General features: G+C 37.4%; 1 protein-coding gene across 1 annotated transcript in view; it reads right to left on the bottom strand.

The window, feature by feature from the left end:
• The window catches only part of FREM3 (FRAS1 related extracellular matrix 3), a 64,048-nt gene that overhangs the window by 21,863 nt on the left and 17,918 nt on the right, over positions 1-24,267 (bottom strand). Inside the window, 5 exon segments of the mRNA XM_075090500.1 lie at positions 158-307; positions 9,328-9,579; positions 12,618-12,734; positions 12,992-13,222; positions 16,242-16,385. Of these exon segments, the coding sequence (XP_074946601.1) occupies positions 158-307; positions 9,328-9,579; positions 12,618-12,734; positions 12,992-13,222; positions 16,242-16,385 (894 nt within the window).

Here is a 24,267-nt window from a genome sequence, read left to right as displayed (position 1 = left end):
CATGTTTTCTACCTGATAAATCCACTTCTGATGTCTTTTACTTAACTTTTCCATCCCATATATACACTGAAGATAAATAAGAGTGAATGCCAGATAGCCCATTTTCACGCTCACATACTCAAAAGCAACCTGAGCAATGCTTATATGAGTAACTCACCCTCTGCTGACACTGGTTCTGTTTTTCTGGAACACACCGTGACAAAAGCTGCTTTGGACAGATCTGTTCCAGTCCTCCGGACATGGATGTCCACATAACCAGCACTTTCATCAGCTCGATACTCAGTGGTACCGAAGTAGAAAGCAGGTTCTAAATACAGAAAAAAAAAAAAGCATATATTTTTGAAAAAGCCTCTTTTGGCCTGCTCTTATGCACAGGTATATTTAGTGCTTAAACTCTCCAGTCTGAGTTTTAGCGCTCAAACTCTGCAGTTTGACTTTTAATATGTTAACAGCTGGGGGGCGGAGGGGGGAGCATTACCAGTTCCCGCTGCAAATCCCAGTAATATCTACTGTCCACTTACATAAATGTGTAAGGGTTTTTGTAATCCTTTAAAAAAAACCAAACTAAACACTCCTTGCATTAAGTAAATGTAGTGTTATATCTATATGTTTTTGGTCTTATCTGCAGCTGACATAGATCTTCCACAGCCAGCTGTTGAGCTTACTGGCTGTTTACCTTACCATCTGAATAAAACAGCCATTTCAAAAATTGTGACTCTGTAGCATAACACAGACAGAAGACATGGCATAGTTCTTCCATTATATTTTTGTTCAGCAAACCAAGGCAGATTTTTATAAAAACTTTATTGTTAAAGGAAATATATACCTAAATACACCTTCCCCCTCCCCAAAAAGATAAAGGCAGTTTGCAGGATTTCAAGAGTTCAGACTTTTTTTGTTTAAAAAACTGTTTTCAAAGCAAACATTTGACATGGATGTAGCAGGTTAAAGGGTTACAAGCTGGGTTTTTTTTCAGTGTGGTAAACTGACTTTAATTATTCATAGGGAATACAAAAAGCTGCGCAGCCCATGTCATGGAAAAGGCCAATATTAAATTGGGTTTAAGCAGACTCTATTGTTTAGCATAAGAGATCAAACATCACAAGACTGTCTCAAACTAGCACCAGTTTAGCCGCCTTTCTGAATACCCATCAAGAAAAATGAAGAAGCCCACACGGGAGACACGTTATACCTGCTGCTTTTACTAAGTAATGGATAGAGTCTGCTAAATTCAATATATGGCCTCCTTTACTTTTGTCACCTAAACAATAGGAGGCCTTATCTTGCTATCAGTATTAATAGAGCGTGACATATCTTTCCCATGTTGCATATTACTGCTAGTTTATATTGACACAATGCCACAGCAACAGTATTTTAGCACAATAGCCGGCACCTTCTTTAGTAGAACTGCTGCAATTGCACAAAAGCCTGGCACTCATCTAAGACGCTGCATTCCTATCGCACCTCTTGGGGAAATTCAAAGACCTCAGGAAAGCATTAAAAGTTGTGATTGTTGTCCCCTAAATCTGCGGAAATGGAAGCTTAGATTAAAACACCATGGTCTGTAAGGAGTTTTTAATTTTTGGCTACCTGCTGTTTTCCAGAGCTCAATTTATTACTGAGCTTAAAGCCAATTTTACAGGAGGGACAGATGGTTTCCAGTGACTCAATGTGCCAAGTAGAGCACAGAAAAATACACAGGCTTTTCTATATAGTGTGAAACAGCTCAATAATAAAAATGCCTCTTCCTAGTAATAATTTTTTACCTTCTGGATCTCACCTTCCTAAACCTAAATAAACATTCTTTTTGTGAATGGATGAGAATATCTAGCTAAGTTCTTTTCTCACAGGGACAGAGAGCACTGCCAGCTAATTGAGAATTTTATATTTGCCTAGAGGCACTATCTGCTTCCCCCATATACGTATAAAACCATCAGAACACCATCTGGGCCATACCTATATAAACATTGCCACTCCAGCTTGCAGGCACCTGTGGATACTTGCTGTAATATTCTTGTGCCACTGAACTGTGAACTTTCATGTTACTTCACCATCGGAGCAAACCCTGATAATCACAAAGACTTGCTGCAGCAGACGAGGTGTCCAGCGCACAGTACTGAGGAAGGGACAAGTGTTCCAAGCAGGACTGCATTAGTATTTATTTTCAGCCTTTTGACAGATTATCTTTAAACAGGCTGAAACAACTCCTGTCTTAGTCAGCCCAGCAGGATGTCTAACAAAGCAAAGCTTTTGCATGCAAAACTCAAGAGAAAGGTTGGAGAATGAAACCAGACATTTGATGATGACTTAAATAGTTTAACAAAACAAAAAGTTCTTTAAAATGTGGTTTTTTGAGAGACAGATCTATTCAACAGGACTGCAAGACTTCTAGCTAAAAATCGCAGCCTTTGGGGGGTTGAAAGTGTTGGCTTTCTTCTTGAAAAATTATTTTTTAATTCTTGAAGTATTTTTGCATTTTAAGAAAAGGGGTACCGTGACTTAAAGTCAAACTGAATATGTCATCTTATGTCAGTTAAATACTTCAAGCTGTTTTCAAAGAAATCTTTGCTTTGCCTGAAGCAGTACCCCAACACAGGTTTTTCTCCCCACCTTCCTCCCATCCCTCCAATCAGCAGTTTTAATGATCAGTTATTTGCCAGTTTTGGCATTTTTCCCCCTGCCATGACAGGTAAGAGTTTGAAGATGACCACATTCTCCTCCCACAGGCTATGCAGCTTTTACTACTGAAGTCTTCCCCACATGGTGGGGAGAAGAGTAGGAGTCTAAATACCCAAACTTACCTGCCTTTTTGTCTCAACTAATGGATTATCAAGTGACAAATGATGCCCTATAAGTTGTTACAGTTCTGTTTAACCAACTTGTGTAAAGCACAGAATGAGTAATTCTTCACAAGTCAATGGCAAACCTCAGGTTATATCAGTGTCACCGAGACCAGGATCCTATTTCAACTGAGCGGGCAGAAAAGTCATCAGGGGACCCTACCAAGAGTGGAAAAATAATTTGGAAAAATACAACTTGACAAAAACTGTTACAGTTTTGGCCACATTTCATGAAGATGATCACTGCAAATTATTTACTCTGGGCAGGAGTAATCAAAGATCTTTGTAATTAAAGGAAAATTAATATTTATATATTAAAAACATTTTAAAAGTACTTGTAATATAATATAATCTGTTTTTTCCCATTCCTTCTTCCCCTCTGGAAGAACTGCCAAAGATTCCAGATTTAGTTTAAAAATTAGACTGGTTAATTTTCTCTATTTACATAGGAATCTGCTTTCAAATATCAAAGGTCCATCAATTTCACTCAGGCACAGCTTAATGGATTTTCAAGTACAGGATGTAAATTCTTTTGAAGTACTAAGAAATCAGGCAGTTCAGCTTATTGCAGTGCCTGATAATTGTATTGAATTCGCCTCTAAATACCAGCGTCCTCAATTGGGAGAGCAACTTTTTTCCCCCTTGAATGTTCACACACTGTCTACAACTATACAGACTGTAACATTATAACTTCAGATGTCAGTGCTGCTCCTTTTGATAACAAGCATTTTGTTTTCAAATATGGCTTAAGGAAATGCAATAATAGGTCATATTATTCTTATTAGAGTCATCTTTCCCATTTCTATTATACTCACCATAATTTGTCATCTTAAATTGTGCTAAGCTTTTTATAATTCTCCAGCTGAGAGAACTCGAAATGCTTGCTGCAATGATCCAAAGTTTCTCAATCTTATTGTAATATCAATGAAAAATACTGAGTAAGCAAATACTTTCGTTCATTTCCAACACAAGCAGATGAAAATAAGATTAAAAAAAGACGTGTATCTATAATTATTTTTAAAAGATCTTTCAGATTAACATTTCCAACATAAATATAGTACAACTTTCTTAATTGTTCCTTGGATACTGTGACCAGTGAAATATTCAACAGCATTTTCTGTGTTTTCAGAGCTTCTGAACGTCCTACCTAGATACAACTGCTATCTCAAAAACAGTAGGGATAATAAACATCAGTCAACGGGCTATTAAACATACATGTCCATCCCTCAAGGGAGATCACGCTTATGACTCAATTATTACAGCAAATTAATCACTTGCCTCTGAAACACAATCCATTCTTATTATGGAGCGCAAAGGTAACCTCGGTACCCTTTAAATTCTACCAAGGCATTATATTTTAAAGACATATACCTTATTTAGGATTCAAAAGCTGATACACTTTTTTAAAAAAAAAAAAAGGGAAAAAGAAAAGCCGTTTTAAAAGTGGAGGTTATTAATGTATTTATACTCTTCCCTCCCTTTTATGATGGTCAGTGAAGAAATCATTACATCAGTTACCATTTAACTAAGAAAGCAGAACAGCATCTTAGCTAACTCATAATCTTTAGTAAACAACAGTGATTTCAATCATGAAATGCCATAAACTATTAAATTTAGAATCATTTTTCCTTCATAAAATAATAGTTCTAAGTGTTAGTTTGGCCTGGAAAGCCAGCCAATTTTCTTTCTTTTTAAGCTGCGGTCCTGAAACCTATTCTACCAGTGATACCACCTAAACACACAAGCAAAGAGCTAAAGTGGATTTCCACTCACTTAGAAAACCACAAGCTGTTTGCACCTATTTCTTCAAAGCTGTTTACTGAACAACCAGCCCCGTTGTTCAGCTAGACAAGACAGCGTGCTCCCAGGCGCCCACTCACAGGAAAATGATACACAACTCAGAGCTTACTGGTTTAGGATCAAGGGTCTACTACAAAACCTGCATTGTTCTCTGGCTTGGAGAGACCCTAGATCAGAGGACAGACATTATGTCTTGACTATTAACTTGCTGTTTCTTTTTCTTTTTAATTCTTGAACTAACACTTTCCTTTATTTAAATGTTACTGTGATGCTATGACAACGTGGAGTAATAGTTTGAGAGATATTTACGTTTTAAACTTTTTCATGCACTAAGCTATATGAAAATGGTGACTCTGAAGACTCTTGAGACCTAATAATGAATTATTTCTGATTTTTATGTGCATGTAACATGACTCTGTAAGGAGCTATGGATCTTCACTTGAGGCAGTCTGTGGCAGGCCTCTCCTCATGACACTGACAACAAAATTTTAGGACTCTCTTCTTTATAAAGTCTGTTTTCTTTTTAAGGAATCCCTGGGCATATGCCTTTCAAACCATACTTCAAGCTTTGATCAACTCTTTCCTCTGTATAAAGCACAAACTGTACCACACCTAAGTAGAGATGGTGGAAATTTGAATCCTTCAGATGCTAAATAGGGATAAGTTTCTATATCTGATTAAGTTTTACATCTGAGAGATGAAAATAGGCCTGTGTACAGAACTAATACTGAAAATTTTCATGCATTTCACAGAAAAAAGTCACTGTAATGTGTGCTTTACTTTCCAGTATAAGGCCATTATACAGATCCATTTATTTAAAAATGCAGCAAGGTAGGGTCCTTCAGAGAGGGAGACCTAGCGGAATATGTAAGAAACCTCAAACCCTGAAACAATAAAGCCAAGAAACTTCTTTCTCCTCCATCCTCACACACACCTAGCATTGTAGTTATCAGTGATCTCACAGGTTTTATGAAGCTCTCATGAGACATCCCGACAAAACAGCCAGCAAGACAAAAATAATTTCCATTCCTGCCTGTGCTCTGGTATCAGACTTCCAAAACTGGAGTAGTGATTAAGCGAATTTAATAATGTTTGAATGCCTGGTATTTCTCTCACCTTATGGTGATGTTATCTTTACTAATAGAATGTTTTTTTCCGAAATATGTTATATACTTTGTGAACCACTCTGTATAAATATTTAAACAGCAGTAATTCCGCTAACAGAAACTCTGACAGCACACCTGACTGCCTTCATTGATGACACTTCAGGTGGCTTTCATTCTTGCTCTATAGCGTGAAAACGCTTCAGAGTACTTAATACAACTAATTCTTCAACTTCCACTGACATGCAGCAGCACCGAAATGATTGACATTAAAGTTGTGGCATTTACATATAGCTTTCTTTGGCCTAAGAAACTCAGGCCTTTTCTCTCCCAAATGTATTCCTTTTTTTAAAGAAATACAGAAACAAGAAATACATTTGTTACTCCAAATCTTACTAATGTTAAACAATACCAATACTAGTACCAAGCAATAACCTGCTTTCGTTGTATTTGACCATTGTGAGATGCGGAATACTGTGAACAAAATCAGCACAAGGTATTTGCTTTTATATGTATGTCTGGGAGTGTTCACAGGATCTCATCATGGGTGAACAAAAGAGCAAAGTAATCATTCCCAAATCACTTTTATTTAGAAAAAGTCTGAGGAGTATTTCCTGTGTTGCTTGCTATAGAAAGGAACACATTCATACTGCATGTATCTGCGTGTGGTCATAGTTGCACGCTTGCCTACGCTGTCAAAAGGCCTTATCTTGCTATTGACAAAAACTCCGTTAACTGCACTGATGTAGCCTAAGAGCTCTGTAGGTATTTAAGCACTTACGGTGTAATTATTCAAGTTTATCTGCTATATTGCCCTTTACTCAATCACAGCTATATTTTTACAATCTGTACTTACAAATAAAGGGGTTCAACCTCAGAGCTCACCATTACACATGAAGAACTATGCCTAGTATTCTGCTGCAAGGTTACCTACTTTTCATGTGAACTGTTAAGCAGTTCATTAAACTGTAAAATTCTGGAAGTGGTGCCAATATTATGGAAATTTTTGTAAAAATTTCTAATATAAAAATCCCCACAAATGCAAAAAATATGTATCATGTTCCAGGTTAATTTCTTTAATGCTAATCATGGCCTGAATCAACATGAATTTATGCTGTGTATGGTCAATTATCCTTATAAGTAGTTCGAAATACTATCAGATCTTAATAATAAAATTTTGCATTTTCCTTTTCTTTTTCTAGGCTGGCTAACATGGGATTACTATTATCCCTTAATGCTGCGAATAATTATATTAATATATATTTTTAAATCTCGGTCTCTCAATTTCTTTCTTTTTCTCCTTGTAGGGTTCTCCGATCCTTTTTGTTAGAAGCATCACAGCGCACCTCATCATGACTAACTTGACCAAAGGATTGTGATTGTGCAAATGCAGTCACATCCCATATCAAAGCTGTACTCAGCTTTTTTCCAGTTGGAAAGAAGCACTTTCTGGCTTACTATTGCCTTATTCCTTTACTGAGCCTAACAATCATTCTAACCTTGGTCTGCATACTTCAGTTTTTAGCATATTGCACTTCAAAATGGGAAACTTTATGTGCTTAAACAACCCATTTTTCCCAGTATTAACAAAACCCCCAAAATATTCATCTTTCAGACACAACCAGGCATATGGCTATGAAATCTTCTTTTTCACTTTAACGGACTGTAGTACTATCCACTGTAGGAACTGTAGGTATGTAGACTTATCCACTGTATATACACTTACAGTACTGTGTAAGTATTAGAAATGTTTGGTTGATCAAGGTATCATTCTGCAGAAAAACAAAACTGGTGAAACTTTACTCTCTGAAACTCAAATTTTACACTTTTGGGAAAAGGCTGTCCAGTTTCTTATCAATCAATCCAATGCCAGCAGTCTGCTTCCAAGTCAGATCAAAATAGAGTTGCAGCCTGTTTCCTGTCTGTTTATGCAAAATGGAAATAGTCTTATAAAGTGATGTATTCTTAAGAGACTTTTCATTTCAGAGCACACACTCTAACAAATTGAGCTTAAGGCCTGGCCATCTTTCCATATGACATAGGCTAAGTTCAGAATTACTCTGAATTTATCTGATGATAGGTCGTTAACTACGTTGCCAGATGGTACTCTTAGAAAGCTTTGTAACAAAGAAAGAAAGAAAGTGAATACATGATAACCTATCAAAGCTGTATTGAAAAGTAGAAGCATGATAATTTTCTATTAATGTGAAACAATTATATCTAATTTAGCTTTATGTATAAAAATAATTTTCTAACTATAAAAAACTGCACAGAAAGCAGTTTTGATCTGCTGATAATAAATAATTTTGTTTTCCATGTAAATAAAAATCTGTTCATTGAGTCTGGTAAAAAAAAGAACTCCCTCCTTGCTGCAATGGTTAATTCTTCATTATTTTAACTTCTTATTCTCTGAAAAGGATAAAGAAGCCTTTCAACAAATCTCATCAAGCTAAAGACCATGATTTCTTCATTCTTATGGCAAATTCACTCAAGCTAAAGACCATGATTTCTTCATTCTTATGGCAAATTCACTCCTGATGTAAATCCTTTGGCTTCAGAGGAATTACACCAGTGATTATTTTGGCCCATTCTTGTTCCATTTGAGTAAACATTTTTCCCCTGACCAATTTAACTGTGCCTGTTTTGACTAGTTGACTTCTGTGGGACACACAAAAGGGTAGAAATAAACAGTAGCTAATAGAAATATTCTCCTGGATCTTTAGCACCTGTCTTTTCTTCATACCACAGCATGAAAATTACTCCTTTTATTACAGGATGCTGAAATCAGCCCCCAGATTCTCATTATTTAGGAAGTTAATCAAAAGCTCCAAAGAATCAGCGCAGTATAAATACTTAACCTGACCGCTCCTGTATACCATGGATATGTCTAATCACAGTGCAAAACTCCTGCCTTATTTAGCACAATTATATTCACAAGATTGGATTAGCACGAAAGATTTAGACAGGGACTAAAAGAACAAACAGAAGTATGACAAAGTACGTGGCTTTTCTTTTCCTTCTGTCTAACAATATAAATTCTTGAATTCTGTCTTTAAGTGTAATAAAAAGGGAAGATTTGCATTTCTACCTTAGAAGTGCACTGATCTTGACACACTCGGAATTACTGTGCAGGCCAAATTAGCCTCTATTAACTATTTCTACTCTTCCACTTTATCTGATAGTATACAAATTTTTTTCATCTATAATATTGTCACAAAACAAATCCTATACCTGTGTAAATTACCGTAATCACACACTCTGCTGCAGTAACAGTAAATCTAATCCTCACAGATCTACTTCAGAGTAATAAAACAGCCATCTAGTCCTATGCCATTCAAGAAAATAAAATCTAATCCTCAACTCCTACTGCAATAACAAAACAGCATAAGCCAAAGTGCATGATACATATTTACACTGCAACTTATAGTTCATATGCCTGTTCTGCCAGTTTCTCTACTAAGCAAATCCTAGACCCATATTTTCAGCTGTTTAAAAAACAAAAACACAGTGGAAGAGATTATTTAATCAGGAAAACTTCTGAAGAGGGAAGTCCCAGTAAAACAAAATTGCTTCTTCGTACTCACCATCATCTGTGTCAGCCAAGATTATTGCTTTAGAGCTTGGGAATTCAGAGCCAATTTGGCCCCCCAATGGCATGCTCAGAGAAATATTGAAGGTCTCATCTTCCTCATAAAGAGAGTCATCAATAGTGATAATACAACAGATTTTCTCAGTCTCATCCTTATTAAAATGAACGATGCTGCTATGATCTTCAGGATGTGAGATGTAGTCAGAATAAGACAAGACAGTGGACAGTACTGTGCCAGTAGCAGAACCTATGATGAGAGAGGGTAAAAAATGAATTACAGAGACTCAGGACTTTAAAGAAGCAGTAGAACACAGCCCTTTAAATGAAACAAACACAGAAAAAGTGTTTTATGCTGGAACTGACTAATAAGTGTGCTTTGGTAACAAGTTAAACACAAGAAATTCTTCCTATTTATAATTACAAGTTCTCCAGTAGCCACGTGGCTCAGAGGGCTCTTATCACCCAACACCCTCATGAAACTATTCCTGCTCCCAATTCACTATTATGTCCAGTTATCCTGACTCAACTTTTTTGTGGGGCTGCACTTCAACCAGGTAAGAGAAGTGAGTGAACTAATTAAAAAAATTAATCAAACAAACCTCCCAAAAATATGCTTTGACATGAATTATGTAGAGCACAGCCCCATCAGCAGTAGAACAGTCACACTAAAAAGCAGTTTTGTGAGGGAAGAAGAAAAGGGTGCAAGAGCAGTTAGGAGAGGCAAGGGGCAAAATCCCCAAATAGGTTTTACTGTTGAAAGATGAGGATGTGGAGCCACACGATTGAACATCACACATGACTGACCACATTTCATAATGTTTGCACTGGAAAATGGCAAGATGTTTTCCCTTTTCACTTCTACACACTATTCCTTCATGGATCAGATTGCCTACGAAAGTCATTGGGACTTGAGGATGAGGAGTCTTCCTGAACAAACGAACGTGAATTTGAATTTCACGTTTACCTCATTTTGTGATTCTTAGAAGGTGTGTGTGGGGGGGAATTCCCTCCCTCTTACTTCTGCTGCATTTATTTGTGTGAAATACTTTTTTTAAAAAAGGGAGGGCTTATATGCAAAATGAACCTAAGAACTGCTGTGGATTTGCACTACTGGCATCCTTGTAGCCAGCTGGGATGTTACTGTCTGGTTGGGTGGACTGCTAAATGGGTGAAAACTGGCTAGGTCACCAGGATCAAAGGGTGGTTGTAAATACTTTGTACTCCACCTGAAGATGACTTACAAGTGGAATTCCTCAGTGTCCCTGCCCTTGGTCCACAGGGATTTTCAGGGCCAAAAGCTGGAGCAACCCCATCCCAACTTACAGCTGCCCCTGCTTTGAGGAACAGATCTAACTGGAGACCTCTCAAAGTCCCTTCTAACCCACATAATTCTGAGTACGTTAAGTGGCCTGATTTTCAGAGGTCGTAAGTATACACAGCATGCATTGATTACCTTCTGTTACCAGGGGCAGGGGTGAGTAATGTGTCAGATGCTTATTAAGCAGGGTGAGAAAGATTAAATGAGAGGCAGTGCCATGTTTACCATCCTTACCACGTTTAAAACTTTGAGAAAAATTATTTTACTGCAGCATGTTTATGAAAAACACATATCATGACAACAATTAGAGCAATTGTGCATTTGGGTAAATGGCTAGGGTTATTGAGGCCTGACAAGTTGACAGCCTACAAGGACAAAAAGCCTTAAGTAACTTGGTAAGGTTTTCTGTGCCTCAATACAGAACAAAAGAGGGAAAATTCTGTTAAGCCCTTATAAGTCACTGATGAAGGAACAAATGAGTTCTGAATGCCTGACACTCTGAAGATTATTGCCAACCACTCAGGCTGACTCTTACAGGTAAGCCTAAAATAGAAACAAAAAACATTAAAAGGATTTTCTGAACCACAAGTTTAAGTAAGTCACAGAACTGAGGATGATCCCCCATTTTCCCTGCCCATGAAGTATACAGAATGCTGGTATCTCAAGCTATGACTAGCTGATAGAAGACTTCTATATAAAAAAGTTTTTTCAATCAAAACTTTAATATTTCACTGCTTAGAAAAATGCTAACCTCTATCTTAAGCCTGGTTTCACTTATAAATTACTGTTACCTTATCTTTATTAAATCTGTTTTTGAATGCACATATTAGTTTTGATTAAGAGTTATCTGATATATTTTACAATATATAGTATTTTTACAATATCTAATACTTTCTTGCCTCTGCCATCTTGCTTTTTCAGTTAATAGCAGGCTTATTTTGTAGTCAAGAACTATATTTGGAAAATTTAAGACTCAAATGAGTTGAAGAAACAATCATATTATCAACTACCTGTCTGTATTCACTATAGTATCTAAATGACTATCACCATGCTGAAAGTCCGCACACCACCCACACACTTACATTCACACATCTCTGAATTTCTCCTGAAGACAGGGTTGTGATTTGAATTTTATAGCTGGCCTTTAACCTAACCAAAACCCCAAAATCTCATTTGATTTTAGAAATGGTTTAGATCTAAATCTTTTCTCTGTGGTTTATGACCAACTCCATACATCACCTTCTTTGATAACACAGATTCACAAACAAGATAAAAAGCACTATTAAAACAAATCATTGCTTCATGCAGCCTTCTGTGTCAGTTATGCTTAAACAAAAAAATGATATTCAGTGCCTGGATTCTGTCAATTTTGAAATACTATTTCTTGCCAAATCAACTGAATCCCTGACTTGGCTTCTTCCAGCTACACAGTCAAAAAGCAAAACTCTGACGACATTGGGGACCTCAGTTCTCCTTCAGGATATATACAAAGGTGCAGCAATCAATCAGATCCCTAACAACAGGAGAGGTACAGGGCTTAAGACTAGAAGAATCCTTTTTTTCTTCACTAAACAATCCCTGCAGGGACAGGCATTTCCTCTTCAGCAGCAAAAGCTGCAGGAAAAAAATGATGCCTCTTCAAAAAAAGGTATATATATGTATACATATATATACACATGTATGTATGTGTACATACACGTATACACAAAATCACAGGTTGGAAGGGACCTCAAGGATCATGTAGTCCATCCTTAATACATATAAATACATGTGCATGCACACACACATATATTCTTATATTTTGGGCTTTAAAATAGAACTAGACATGTGTCAGGTGCCTGTAAAAATCACTTGTTCCAGCTACTGAAATTACTGGCAATATTTGCTGACAAACAACAAATGCATGCGCTTTCTTACTTACCATGGATATTATGCCAAATAATCTGTTACCTAGCTAGATAACATACCTTGTTGTGTAGAACAAATGACCATCAGTTCTTGACTGACATCTCCAGATCTTCTAACAGGAATCAGCAGTTCACCTGTATCTTCCTCCACTCTATATTCCAGTTGAGGAATATACACTATAGACACCAAAGAAAAACATGATGAGAGAAGCGGGGGACCAAGGCTGAACACCTATATGACATTACATACAGAGTATTAATTTAGCCAGGGAAGAGATTTAATGAGAAATACAAAATTCTTGTTCAGCTAGGTAAGACAGGGCTGAACCACAACAGAGCAAAGACAGATGAGGTATACAGGTACTTATAGGACCCACAAGTGAACAATACTGCACCTAATCACAAATTCTAAGGGAATGAGAAGTGATACATACCATCACCAGGATACACGATTTCAGCTGTTGCTATTGCTGGAATCTCAAGGGCATCCATAACCAGATCAGACAGAACAATCTGGAATGTTTCAGGTGCCTCATATTCATTGTCTGCAAATATCCTCACTCGCCAGGCAGCCGAAGCCTGTCCTGGATTGAACCAGACCTGTTTCTGAGGTTCCCCCTTGAAGTCTTTATCCTTTACTGCTGTTACCATCTTTGGTTCCAATACTTGCATAAAAATTCAGAGGAAATATTCTCCATGCATTTTAGTGTTTTAATAAAATTAAAACAACAGACATGAAAAATAATTTAAAAATGCTAATCTGGCAGTTACGGACCTTCAGAAAAAAATGAGGATGGTTATATCACACTTTCTCTAACATTGTTGCATAGCTCATAAAAAATAGGCAATTAGGGTAGGGTCCTGCCAACATTCGTGTGCATAAAGAATTGTATTTGCATGAAAAATTCCATTGACTTCACCTGCTGGGCACTTAAAACCTACACAAGCATCAACAAAGTTACTGATGCATAAGGTTAGTTATCAAATATGGCTGAACAGAACTGTTCAACAGAGCCAATTTTCCCACCTATATAAAAATTTGTGGAAAAGGTTTTCCAGTTATGCCTTCAGAAAAAGATATATCAGTCTGTTAAGAAATTCGTTCATGTCAATTAAGGTGTTCAAGCCTTCATTGAAGATATAATTCAGTCATCCACATTAAAAAAAAAAACCAAACAAAAAAACCCAACCAAATAAAAAAACAACCCCATTGCTCATCTCTTTCAAAGAGAAATTAATCATTATGTTTAATACTTTGTGCTTACAGTTTCTGTTACCACTCTGTATCTGTGCTGTAGTTATACACATTTAAGATCTGTGAAGTTCTTTTATCACTTTTACCTGCACACTAAATAAGCCCGAAAGACTTTTGCCATCTGTCCAAGTCTTGCTTCTGCAGATGCTCTCCTAGCTAGGTGAGTAAATAACTGGACATCTGATGTGGAATTGCAGCTCAGTGCAACAGAACAATGTTCTCAGGATTTACTTACTTAGGGCCACGAAGTTGAGGAAGGGTTTAGAGCAGCTAAAGTCACTTGGTTTGTTTAGCCTGGAGAAGAGGAGACCAAGGGGAGACCTCATCACGGTCTGCAGCTTCCTCGCAAGGGGAGGAGGAGGAGGAGGGGCAGGCGCTGATCTCTTCTCTCTGGTGACCAATGACAGGACCTGAGGGAATGGCAGGAAGATGTGCCAGCGGAGGGTTAGGCTGGATATTAGGGAAAGGTTCTTCCCCCAGAAGGTGGTGGAGCACTGGAACAGGCTCCCCAGGGAGGCATCACGGCACCAAGCCTGACAATATTCAAGAAGCACTTGGACAACGCCCTCAGAGACATGGTGTGAATTTGGGGTTGTTCTGTGCAGGGACAGGAGTTGGACTTGATGATCCTTGTGGGTCCCTTCTAGCTCAGGACATTCTGTGATTCTACTGGGTCCACCACACTATGCAAATTTGCTTCTTCTCTCCCACCCTCATTTTTTCCTTCCTCATGTAACTCTAAACTGCAATACTTAGTCACATATCCATCCTCTCTGCCGGGGTACTATCCAAGCAGAAGCTTTTCACTGTACAGGTTTAAAAGACTGCACATTCTCATCTTAATACAAAACACAGAGGGTAGTTGCATAGAGATTCTAGGGCTAGAGATTAATCCATTTAGATCAAAGTTAAGCAGCAGATGAGGATTTAACTGCAAGTAGGTTTTGTTTGCTACTCAGATCAGATGGCGTTTGCTGCAGCATGAGTTCATAAAATGGTGATAAACCATGAAGGTTTTGAAGGAGCAAAAACAATATCCAGAAACGTGAACATGCTTTATTGGAAACTCACGTGCAGGGTGCTACAACTGACATAAGGATTAATTCAGCTTTTGTTACTTAATGCAACACACTTAATTTTTTATTTTTAAATTTTTAAGTGAGACTATCGTACATAAAAATGTATCATAGGAAGGCACTCAAGAAAAGATTTTTTAAATACACAGAGTTGTTACACATTTTTTAAGTTTGCATATTTTTATAGCTAGCCTTCTTGTTAGGTTTAGTCAAAGGTGCACACACTGGCAGAATCCAACTGTGGATGTGAAGGAGTTAAGATCTGTAACTCACCATAGGGTTTTGAAATTCATTACTGCCTCTGGGTTTCAATCCAGCATTAGTTCAAATATATAAACATCTTTTTATTAAGGTTCAACACCAGCAATTACAAGTCACTTTACCTCCCCAGCTGAGAACAATTAATCCCTCTCAAGTCAGTGGCCTAGGCGTTTGTTGGAGAATGCGATGGCTAGCAAAGAGCTTCTGAAGGCGCTGTGAAGTATGAAATCATCCCTAAATTATTTAATTCCTAAATTCACACAGTTTTTCTATTCCAAAACTGCTTAGATTTTAAATGTCTTATTTAATTAACACTCAGATAATAGCCCAGTATATTTGCGTTGCACAAAGGAAATATTGTCATACATGGGATTAAATGACAAAAAACCCTAAAACTTTAAACCTTTTATCTTTTTGTTTTTAAATCAGGGAGAAAAAGACCTTTCTGCTCAGTGCTCCTGGAGCCGCTCCATTGGTGCAAAGATTTCTATGATTCCCATTTACTTTGCAGAGCTGTCACAGCTGGGTACTCTGCTATCCCATGATAGCAGGCTCCACACCTGCCACCTCCACTAGCAGACAACCCCTTGAGAATTTCTAGTAGCTTCCAGATTTTCTCGTAACTCAAATGCCAGCATAACACTGCCCTCGTAAAGTGTGGAGTTGTAAATAACTTCTCCACAACTTGGTTCTGCAAGCACAGACCAGCCACTTCAAGAACTTATTTGTTTACTTATGGCTAAAGTTAACGTGTTACAAAATGTATCCTCCTGCCAAAATAAATAAAGCAGAGTATCCCAGCTTCTGTTTTGTTGTCTGGCAAGTGACTGCAGGAAAAAGACATTGGGCAAACAGCAGAAGTTCATTTTATTGATTTGTTCTTACATCTACTAATACACATACTTAGATTTCTGGGTGGCAGCAGTGGAAAATGAACCACACAGCCACATCTGAGCAATAAAAATCTATACCATTGTTATTCTCATTATTTGGCATTTATTATGTAAACAGAGGAACAAGCAACTATGAAACAGCTCCTGAACAGCTGCCTCTTCTGGTGCAAGAAGCTTCAAATATTAAAGATTTACTTACTGACAAAAGAGGTTTCTCACAGATATCCTCCGCGCCTGATGGTCACCTCCAGAAATTTGGAGTTCTCATCTACGACATAGCTCTGCTCCAGTGAAATCCAAGCCCAGTTTAGTTGAAATGGCTGGCTCTTTAACACGTTCCCCCCTGTGTCACAGAAAAAGTATCCTGAATACTACATATAGTTCTTGGAACACAACTAGAATTCCCTAAGTTCATTGCTTAAGTATATTTATATCACCTCAGGACAAAGCCAGCCTCCTTTTTCACCTGCAGATACGAGGGACAAAGATGCATCACATGAACCACAATAGTCCACTCCCCCAGCCTTTCCAGAGTTGACCAACACATCTTCCTCAAGGCTGGAGGCTAGTTCAGGGATCACAGCGTGTCTTAGCACACCAGCTCCCTAATTAAGCTACCTACTAACTCTCAAAGATTACTTTTGCAAAGATTATTTGTCAGGAGTGGGATTAAGCTGTGAAAATAACTCTTTGGGAGGCTTTAGGTGGGTCACATTATAGTCTCACATTACTGACTCTTTTTACATTGCTAGCATGTGCCTATCAACAAACACAAGCACAAGCTGAATTCAGCATCTCCTAGTAAATGTAGGCAACATGTAGTATCATGTCAGGAAGATATAATGAATTATATATTCATTGATTGTGCAAAAATATTGGGAAATTGTGACTAAGCTTGTATTCTTTGCTTTCAGGAAAATAATTTATTAAAAACAGTAGTTATTTTGTATTACACAAAGGAAAACTGGAAAAAAACCAAAATATTAATGTAATGTTATTTAAAATGTACAAAGCCAACAAAATTTAGGTTGTAATTTTCTTCTGTTTTGGAAAATTAACTCTTTAGAAGTATTCTGTAATATTCTGATGTGATCCGGCAAATCCTGTTTCCATACAAAAGGTAGTCAAACATCAACTGTTCTTGAAGCCATAAGACACCAGCTCATTCATTTTTTTTTTCCTAGCAAAATTAGGCCTTATGCTGCATGCAGTGTGCTTTGTAGTACAAGATCTCCAATTCCATCTTTTTGATCTGACACCTAATTTTAGAAAGTTTTCATTGCTTATAGATAATTGACAAAGTATAGACAAGATAAGAACAGACAAGAAAAAAGTTGCTCACATCAAGAACTAATAAGACTCTGTCCTCTACTTTTCTGACGATTTTCCACATAATGAACAGAAATTTGCAAAAAAGAGTAACTCAGATATTTAAGAAGCTGCTACTTACTGAAACAGACAATTTAATAAAATAGAAAATTGTATCCTGCTAATATTTTTTTTTAATTATGTTAACAATTTTAAGATAAAAAACCATATTTTGCCCTATATTTAGGTACTTCTGTTACAGAAGGGTGACAACATGAGAGCAACTGACTAATTCAGCGCTCGATAAAATAAGCCCTGAAACTTTTGGATTAAAGACCTAATTCTCTTCTAGCGCCCACTTGACATCTAATCAAAATCATCACATAATTCTCATTTGCCTTAAGGTTGCAAATTCTTATACTAACATCACCTTTATGGGAGTCGCGTCAAGCTCTTAAAAAGTGTAGGGCAAAGTCCAACACAGGATTCTCCTGCTAACTGGAAGCAACTCTAGATTACACATTGTGAGTAATTCCAGTAATTAGTGAGGTTACAGCTGCGTAAAACCTATGAGCCTGGAATCAATTTTAAGACATTTTAAGTAGTTACAACTTGGAAATAATTGTGCAAATTAATTCGAACAAAAAATGCAAGTCGTTCAGCAACACTGTGAAAAAAAGCACTGAAGAAAACAGATTTCTGAAAAATACCTGAGTTGCAAGCCGAAGCCTAAACCTATTTACTAACCAGAATATTTTCAAAAAACCCTATTTACGTGTTTGGCTGCTGCTTTGGCTGAAACTCTATTGCTGCATGTAGGCTGGAAAGAGACCTCTGAAAGCATAATTCACACGTGCTTCTTGGCGACTACTCCCTGATAGAAAATAGAAAGGCTTCTTTTTTATCCTAGAAACATCCCAATGAATGACATTATTTCTGCTGAAAAATTGCTTTTCAGCATGATCATCATATTTCTGCTAGGCATCTTTCCTGGTAGCTGTGTTTTTCACAGCCTTCATCTCTGACAGACGTCAGTGTTTTGGGTGTTTTTTTCCCCATTTTTTGCAAATAAGACTGAACACAGTGTGCTCCAAATTAAAAAGACTTACCAACTTACAAATGAAGGACTGGAAACAAAGGGAAACTCTGACTTAAGGCTAGGTCAAAACCAAAAACAACGAAAAGGCTCACAAAATTAAAAAAACTTTAATTAGATGATAAATTCATGATAAACCAGCCAATTTCCTACTAGTCAAAAACCACAGTCAAAAGCTAGTTCTCAAGTGTGAGATTACTAACAAAATGCTATATAGATATCTACAGAGGTAAAACCCAGATGTGACGGGACCACCTGCACACTTGTTTCCAGTCACAAGCACCATCATCTCAGTCATCCATTTGCACTGCAAAGCCCTCCTACATACATACATCACACTGTCTCCTTCTCCATACACAAAACACACACCTAAATATGTAACTAAATATTATACATGGCTGTTTAGCAAAGACATATTCATCATTCTTCAGGTATTCTACAGATATTTTCTTTTGGAAACTTCTGCTCCTACTGCCAGAGCAGAAGGGGTTTTAGGAAGGTTAATCTGCAAGGTAACTATCCCCAGACTATTTAGTCATGACATAAAGATGTTGAAAACTAAAGAACACCGCCCTCGAACTGTTATCCTTAGTGTGCACTACATGCGAAAACCCATACTGTTGTGAAACACTGGCGGGGAGGGGAGGGGAGCATACTGCATATGTCACCTATAGCATTGGCAATCTCAGCACAGTGTGTGTCACAGGATCGGATGACTGACTGCTGGAGCTGACGATACAAAGCAGCCGCCATGAATTATTAGAAAATGCCTTTTGCTTTCATCATCCCTAGGAAAGATCAGAGAGCAAGAGAGCTAAAGATACACATCACTTTTCAGTGGAATGTGCATCCCATCCAACTGAACTCAATGCCTGGCTTTTTATGAACTCATGTATTAAACAAAATGATCCCAAAAGCAGACCCCAGGCACTCTGTAGGCTTAAAGAAGTCTCAAAGTAGGCTCATATAATTTCCTGTTACTGGGAATATCACAGAACTCATCATCCTAGAAGGTCTGGAATATCCTTTGGCCCTGTCTCTTAATATGCAAACATTCATACTCCTAGACAATTTTTTCCTCCTTTCAAACAGACGTCTCGTTTGGTACATGCACTGCCAACAGCAGGTTCCCAACCTTGGGCTCCTTAAGTTCAGCAAAAATCAGGATAGCTGAGGAACTTGTACTATGCACAATATGAACGTGAGGTTCAACACTTGTTTACTGCCTCGCTACTACTTCACCCATTCCTTATTTCAGAACGAGGAAAAGGCTAGATGAGGAGGAGGTTAAATATTTAAGATAATACATTTTCTGTAGTGTTTACGAGACAATAAAATGTAGTCTAAGGAATCCATTCTTTATGTTGAGGATTTAGTACTACTTCTTTAAAAGGAACAAACAGGAGAACTTTATTCTGTAAAGTGTGTTCCAAAAATATGCTTAAATATCTTTATTTTCTAACTAAACCACAAATTCATTACATTACTTACATATGCATCAGAAGCTGTAAAGTCTTGCAGCTTGCCATTTTGCAGTTTTTACGAAGAATATATATGCAGGGGCAATTACTGGAAATATTAAGCATTCATGTTAAGTATTTTACATTTGCATTTTTCAGAGAAACAGAGAACACTGAAAATTACAACAAACCGTATCTTAAAAACTGGTCAGTATGAAATTATATGGTTCCCAGTTCTACAGTTGTGATAAACAGAGGCACTCCAACAAGATACTGTAATTAATAAGGCCCCTAACTCTTTCACTACACAGTCCATCAGCCTTTTCATGGCCAAAGAGGGAAGCCCTCAAGGAATGTCCCATACCATCAGCTTCACAAATCTAACAAAGCCAGAACTGTTTTTCTCTTGTCAACGAAAATTTCATAAAAGCTTCCCAAGTTTCATAAAAGAGAGCCCTCCATTTTCAGTGTTTCCCTGAAAATAATATCCTAGTTACTGCTTTCTTGGTTTTACTACCCCAAGCAAGGGTTGATGTCATGCCAAGTGTTATTAGATCTTGGAGAAAAAGTCTAGATTAATACAAGGAGGTAAAAGTTGGCCATGTGCTTGGCACATGGGTCCTGCACGCTATGAAACAGATTTTCTTTCTGTAACCCTCACAGACACCATAAATATATGTTCAGCAGTTCTAAATTAGTAAAGAATAGTACATTAACAACCCAAATGGCAGGCCACTTTCTTTCTTTTTGCTCTGGTGAAAAAATCCGTCCAACCACCATCTTGGACTTCAGTTTAGCTTGGGTGGTTGGCAGTGTTTCTATCAATTCCTTCAAGTAAAGTTATGTTTCTTTACAACAGCTGTTCTGTGGATGCAAGACTATTTGCAGTTGGCTTTGATTTGCTGGCTAGCTAAAATTTATTGAAAGGGTTCAGAAAGATAGAAAGTAGTTCAGGGGAATAAACAGTGAAGGAAACAAAAGGAATGAAAAGTTGGAGAAGCACAGAAGGAAGAAAGAACAAAACCCACCAGCTCAGGAAAAGACAGTCAATATAAACATATATGAAAGGGAAATAGTTCCAAATATTGGAAAACTTATAAAGGGAAATGAGAGGGAGGGGAAGAGCTAAATTAATGTAACTTTAGCTAAAAAATTGAGGGGTGGCAAAGTCACAAGTAGGCACTCATCCCCCTACCACCCAAAAATCTTCAAAAATTCTTTGGGAAGGGACAAATAGCATGTCAGGAAGTGTAAGGTTTGTTGGGAACTAGGAAGTTTTTCCTTTTTTGTATTTTGAACAAAATTAGTCTTTTACTATGGCTTGAGGAGTTATTCTTTCAGAGAAGCCATGCTCCAAGAAACAAACAAAAAGAAACAAACAAACAACAAAAAAAAAAACCTCAACAAAGCAAAATAATATCTCCCCTGCCCCAGATATCTCATTTTCCCCTGCATTTATACAGGTGCACTTAGAAGGGGTTTTGGCCTTTTCTGTTGTTCTTTTTGGGGTTTTTGTTTGTGTGTACCACGATACCAGGCTGTATTGTAAGGAGTGAATATTCTCAGTCTGGTATTTGTAATGAGCCAACATTCTGACTCAGAAGGAGCAAGTGGCTATTCTGAGCAGACCAGCTAAAACAGCTGCCATTATTCCCTAATCTTTTATCTTCTTTCTTTGCTGGCATGCACAGAAGGTCTAACATCCTACTCAGACAAGAAGCAGGCAGGCATACCACTAGACTCAATAAAACTTTGTTCGCACAAAAATATTTTTCAAGAAACTTTAAGTAAATAAATAAACAGCCAGCAACAACCTCAGTCTGAAAATTCAGAAATGGACTTACTGTTCCTAAAAACAATTATTTTTTAAAGTCTAAAAATTGTTTCTCTAAAATTAATACTGTAAGCACAAATTGCAAAACTAGATGATGTAAAAAAGGACTAGTTCCTTGTCTTTGCTTTTGATGTAATTAGTAGATTTTCCTCTCCTGAATGTCTCAAGAGCTGAAATAACAGCATAGGCTACCAACCTAAAAAAAAGGACATTTTTTTTTTCAGTAAAAAATCATATTCCTTCACCTACTTTAGGCAGCTACTTTTATCTGAGCTAAAGGAAAATCTAGAGAAACATCAAATTATTGGTGAAATGGCTTTCTAAAGTAATGCATCACTCTGGCCTCCCAAATATCTTAAGCCTGATTATAAAATTCCACTTTAAGGACATGCCAGCATTTCAAAAGACCTTAGAGTTGACTTTGAAGAACAAACAAATAAAAACAAAAAGCAAGTTATAAAATCACTTTTTAAAATATATCTAAATACAAAGTGCAGGACACATGTCAAAAGTGGCTCCTGTACAGTATCACACTTTTTCATTAAGTGTATGCAAGTGAAAAATAGGAAAATATTATAAGTGTTGGAAAAGAGAACTATCAAAAGAGCAAAAATTAGCTGACAAAAAAGTACACCTGATCATTTGGAGCTCACAAATCTAAAACAGCAGTACCACATCAGAGTCAAGCCTTTTACGTGGCCTTTAAATCAGTATTTAATAGGTCTTTTACAATTCATGCCCGATTTCAGTTATCATCAAGAACTTTTGAGGCCTTAATGAATCTACATAAAGCCGCTTATATTGAAGATTTTTTTTCCTCTTTGATGTGGTTGGGCAGGGGGGAGTTAAAGGAACAGGCACTTTCATTATTGCAGTTTGTGGTGGAGGGCTGGCGTGTATGGGTTGAATTACCTTGTCTTCTGCTTTTAAATCTAACCCAATTATGAGGATTTCATCTTTTTATCCTCCCATATTCTAAGAGACCTGGAAGTTGACTAAAAGATTTGTAATTTGAGAATGATGAGCCAGTGCCTACAGTGAAACATGAGGCGAGCCTGTGCAGCAGGAGACCAAAAGTCATATCCCATCTTTGCCATCCCTTGCCCACCCTTCCCCACTCCTGCTCCAGGACTGGAGGGTTGCAATGTATTATCGATATAACAAAAACTACATGCATTTTATTAAAAACAAAACAAAACAAAACACAAAAAAACCCAAACCAACCAAACAAAAAAACCCAACCCACCAACAAAAAAACCAAACAAACAACTGACCTGCTGCCATATTCTCTGTCAGGAAAGACCGTTACTTCATTTGTGACTCCAGTGTTTTTATTCATGTTCTTTGCCTTAGTGGCTTTGCTTTGGCTTGTTTTTATCAGGAATTAGTAATCTTCACGGAGACCCAGTTATCCTCGACCTAAATCAAGTATTGCATCCTTCTGTTAAAATTTGCCATTTACACTATATCTTTATAGTCTTTCTGTTCCTGGAAGCCATTAACTCAAGAGAAAAAAATGTCCTTAAAGCCTCACAATAACATGCTTTGCTGCACTACATGATTCTATACTAAAGCTATTTATCCAGTGGAAGCCATCATAAGACTCTGTTCATCCATGCCAGTGTAGCTCACTGGAGCACAAAAGCCACGTTCCAATTTGCTGTAAGTATTAGCATGGAGGAACTTTAGCCTGCGTGGCTGGGAAGGTGTTTTCCATTAAGTAGGCTTTCCCAGCTCTTGGCATTTTCCGATATATGAACACACTGCAAGAGATCAGATGGTAAAAGCAGCTCTCAGACAAACTTACTGCTGCTCCAGAGACTGTAAATGTTTTCAAGTATAGGACTTCATGAGAAGCCCAAGAATTTTTGTTCTGACAAAAGGGAACTTGGTATTTGCAATAAACCATCACTGCACTTCTAAATAAACTGGTTTTGTTGGCAGAGGGGAGTTGCATTTAATAGTACAATTTGGAGAAAAACATGGAGAAAAGAAGTTTTGTATCACAGGCTTGTCTAACTTCTGTCTGTTTTTCTAACAGCCTCAGTCATAGATAACTGCAGTTTAGCCATGACACATCCTATTTAGAAACGTTCCACTTTCTAAAAAAGAGATGGAAAATTTAAAAGTGGAGGGTTCAAGAAGGGGAGATGGGGCAGGGACTGAGACAGAGCTACTGTAGAAGGATGTGTGTTACAAAGCACAAAGACACTCCTTACCACCATATCCAAGGAATTTCCAGTTGTCCCTGAGAAGAACTTCATATCATTACAGAGAGACAACAAAATTTATTAGAGGTCATACACATGCATAATCTTACATACTCTGCTTGCTATGGATTAAGTCTAACTCCTACTCCCCATTTAAGAAGAAATTAATCTTCTTCATGTAACCAGGCAGCTCAAACAACAATAAACTACCCTGAAATCAGGCCTATGGTCCAACACAGATATATAAAAGACAGATGGGAAATAGGAGTTTGCTAGCTATTATATCACAGAAGTCTCTTTGTCTGGAAAGACCCAGA

This window comes from Phalacrocorax aristotelis, chromosome 4 (assembly GCF_949628215.1).
Source record: "Phalacrocorax aristotelis chromosome 4, bGulAri2.1, whole genome shotgun sequence".
Taxonomy (NCBI): domain Eukaryota; kingdom Metazoa; phylum Chordata; class Aves; order Suliformes; family Phalacrocoracidae; genus Phalacrocorax; species Phalacrocorax aristotelis.
The sequence above is the reverse complement of the archived record's forward strand: the minus strand, read 5'-3'. Positions and strand labels throughout refer to the sequence as shown.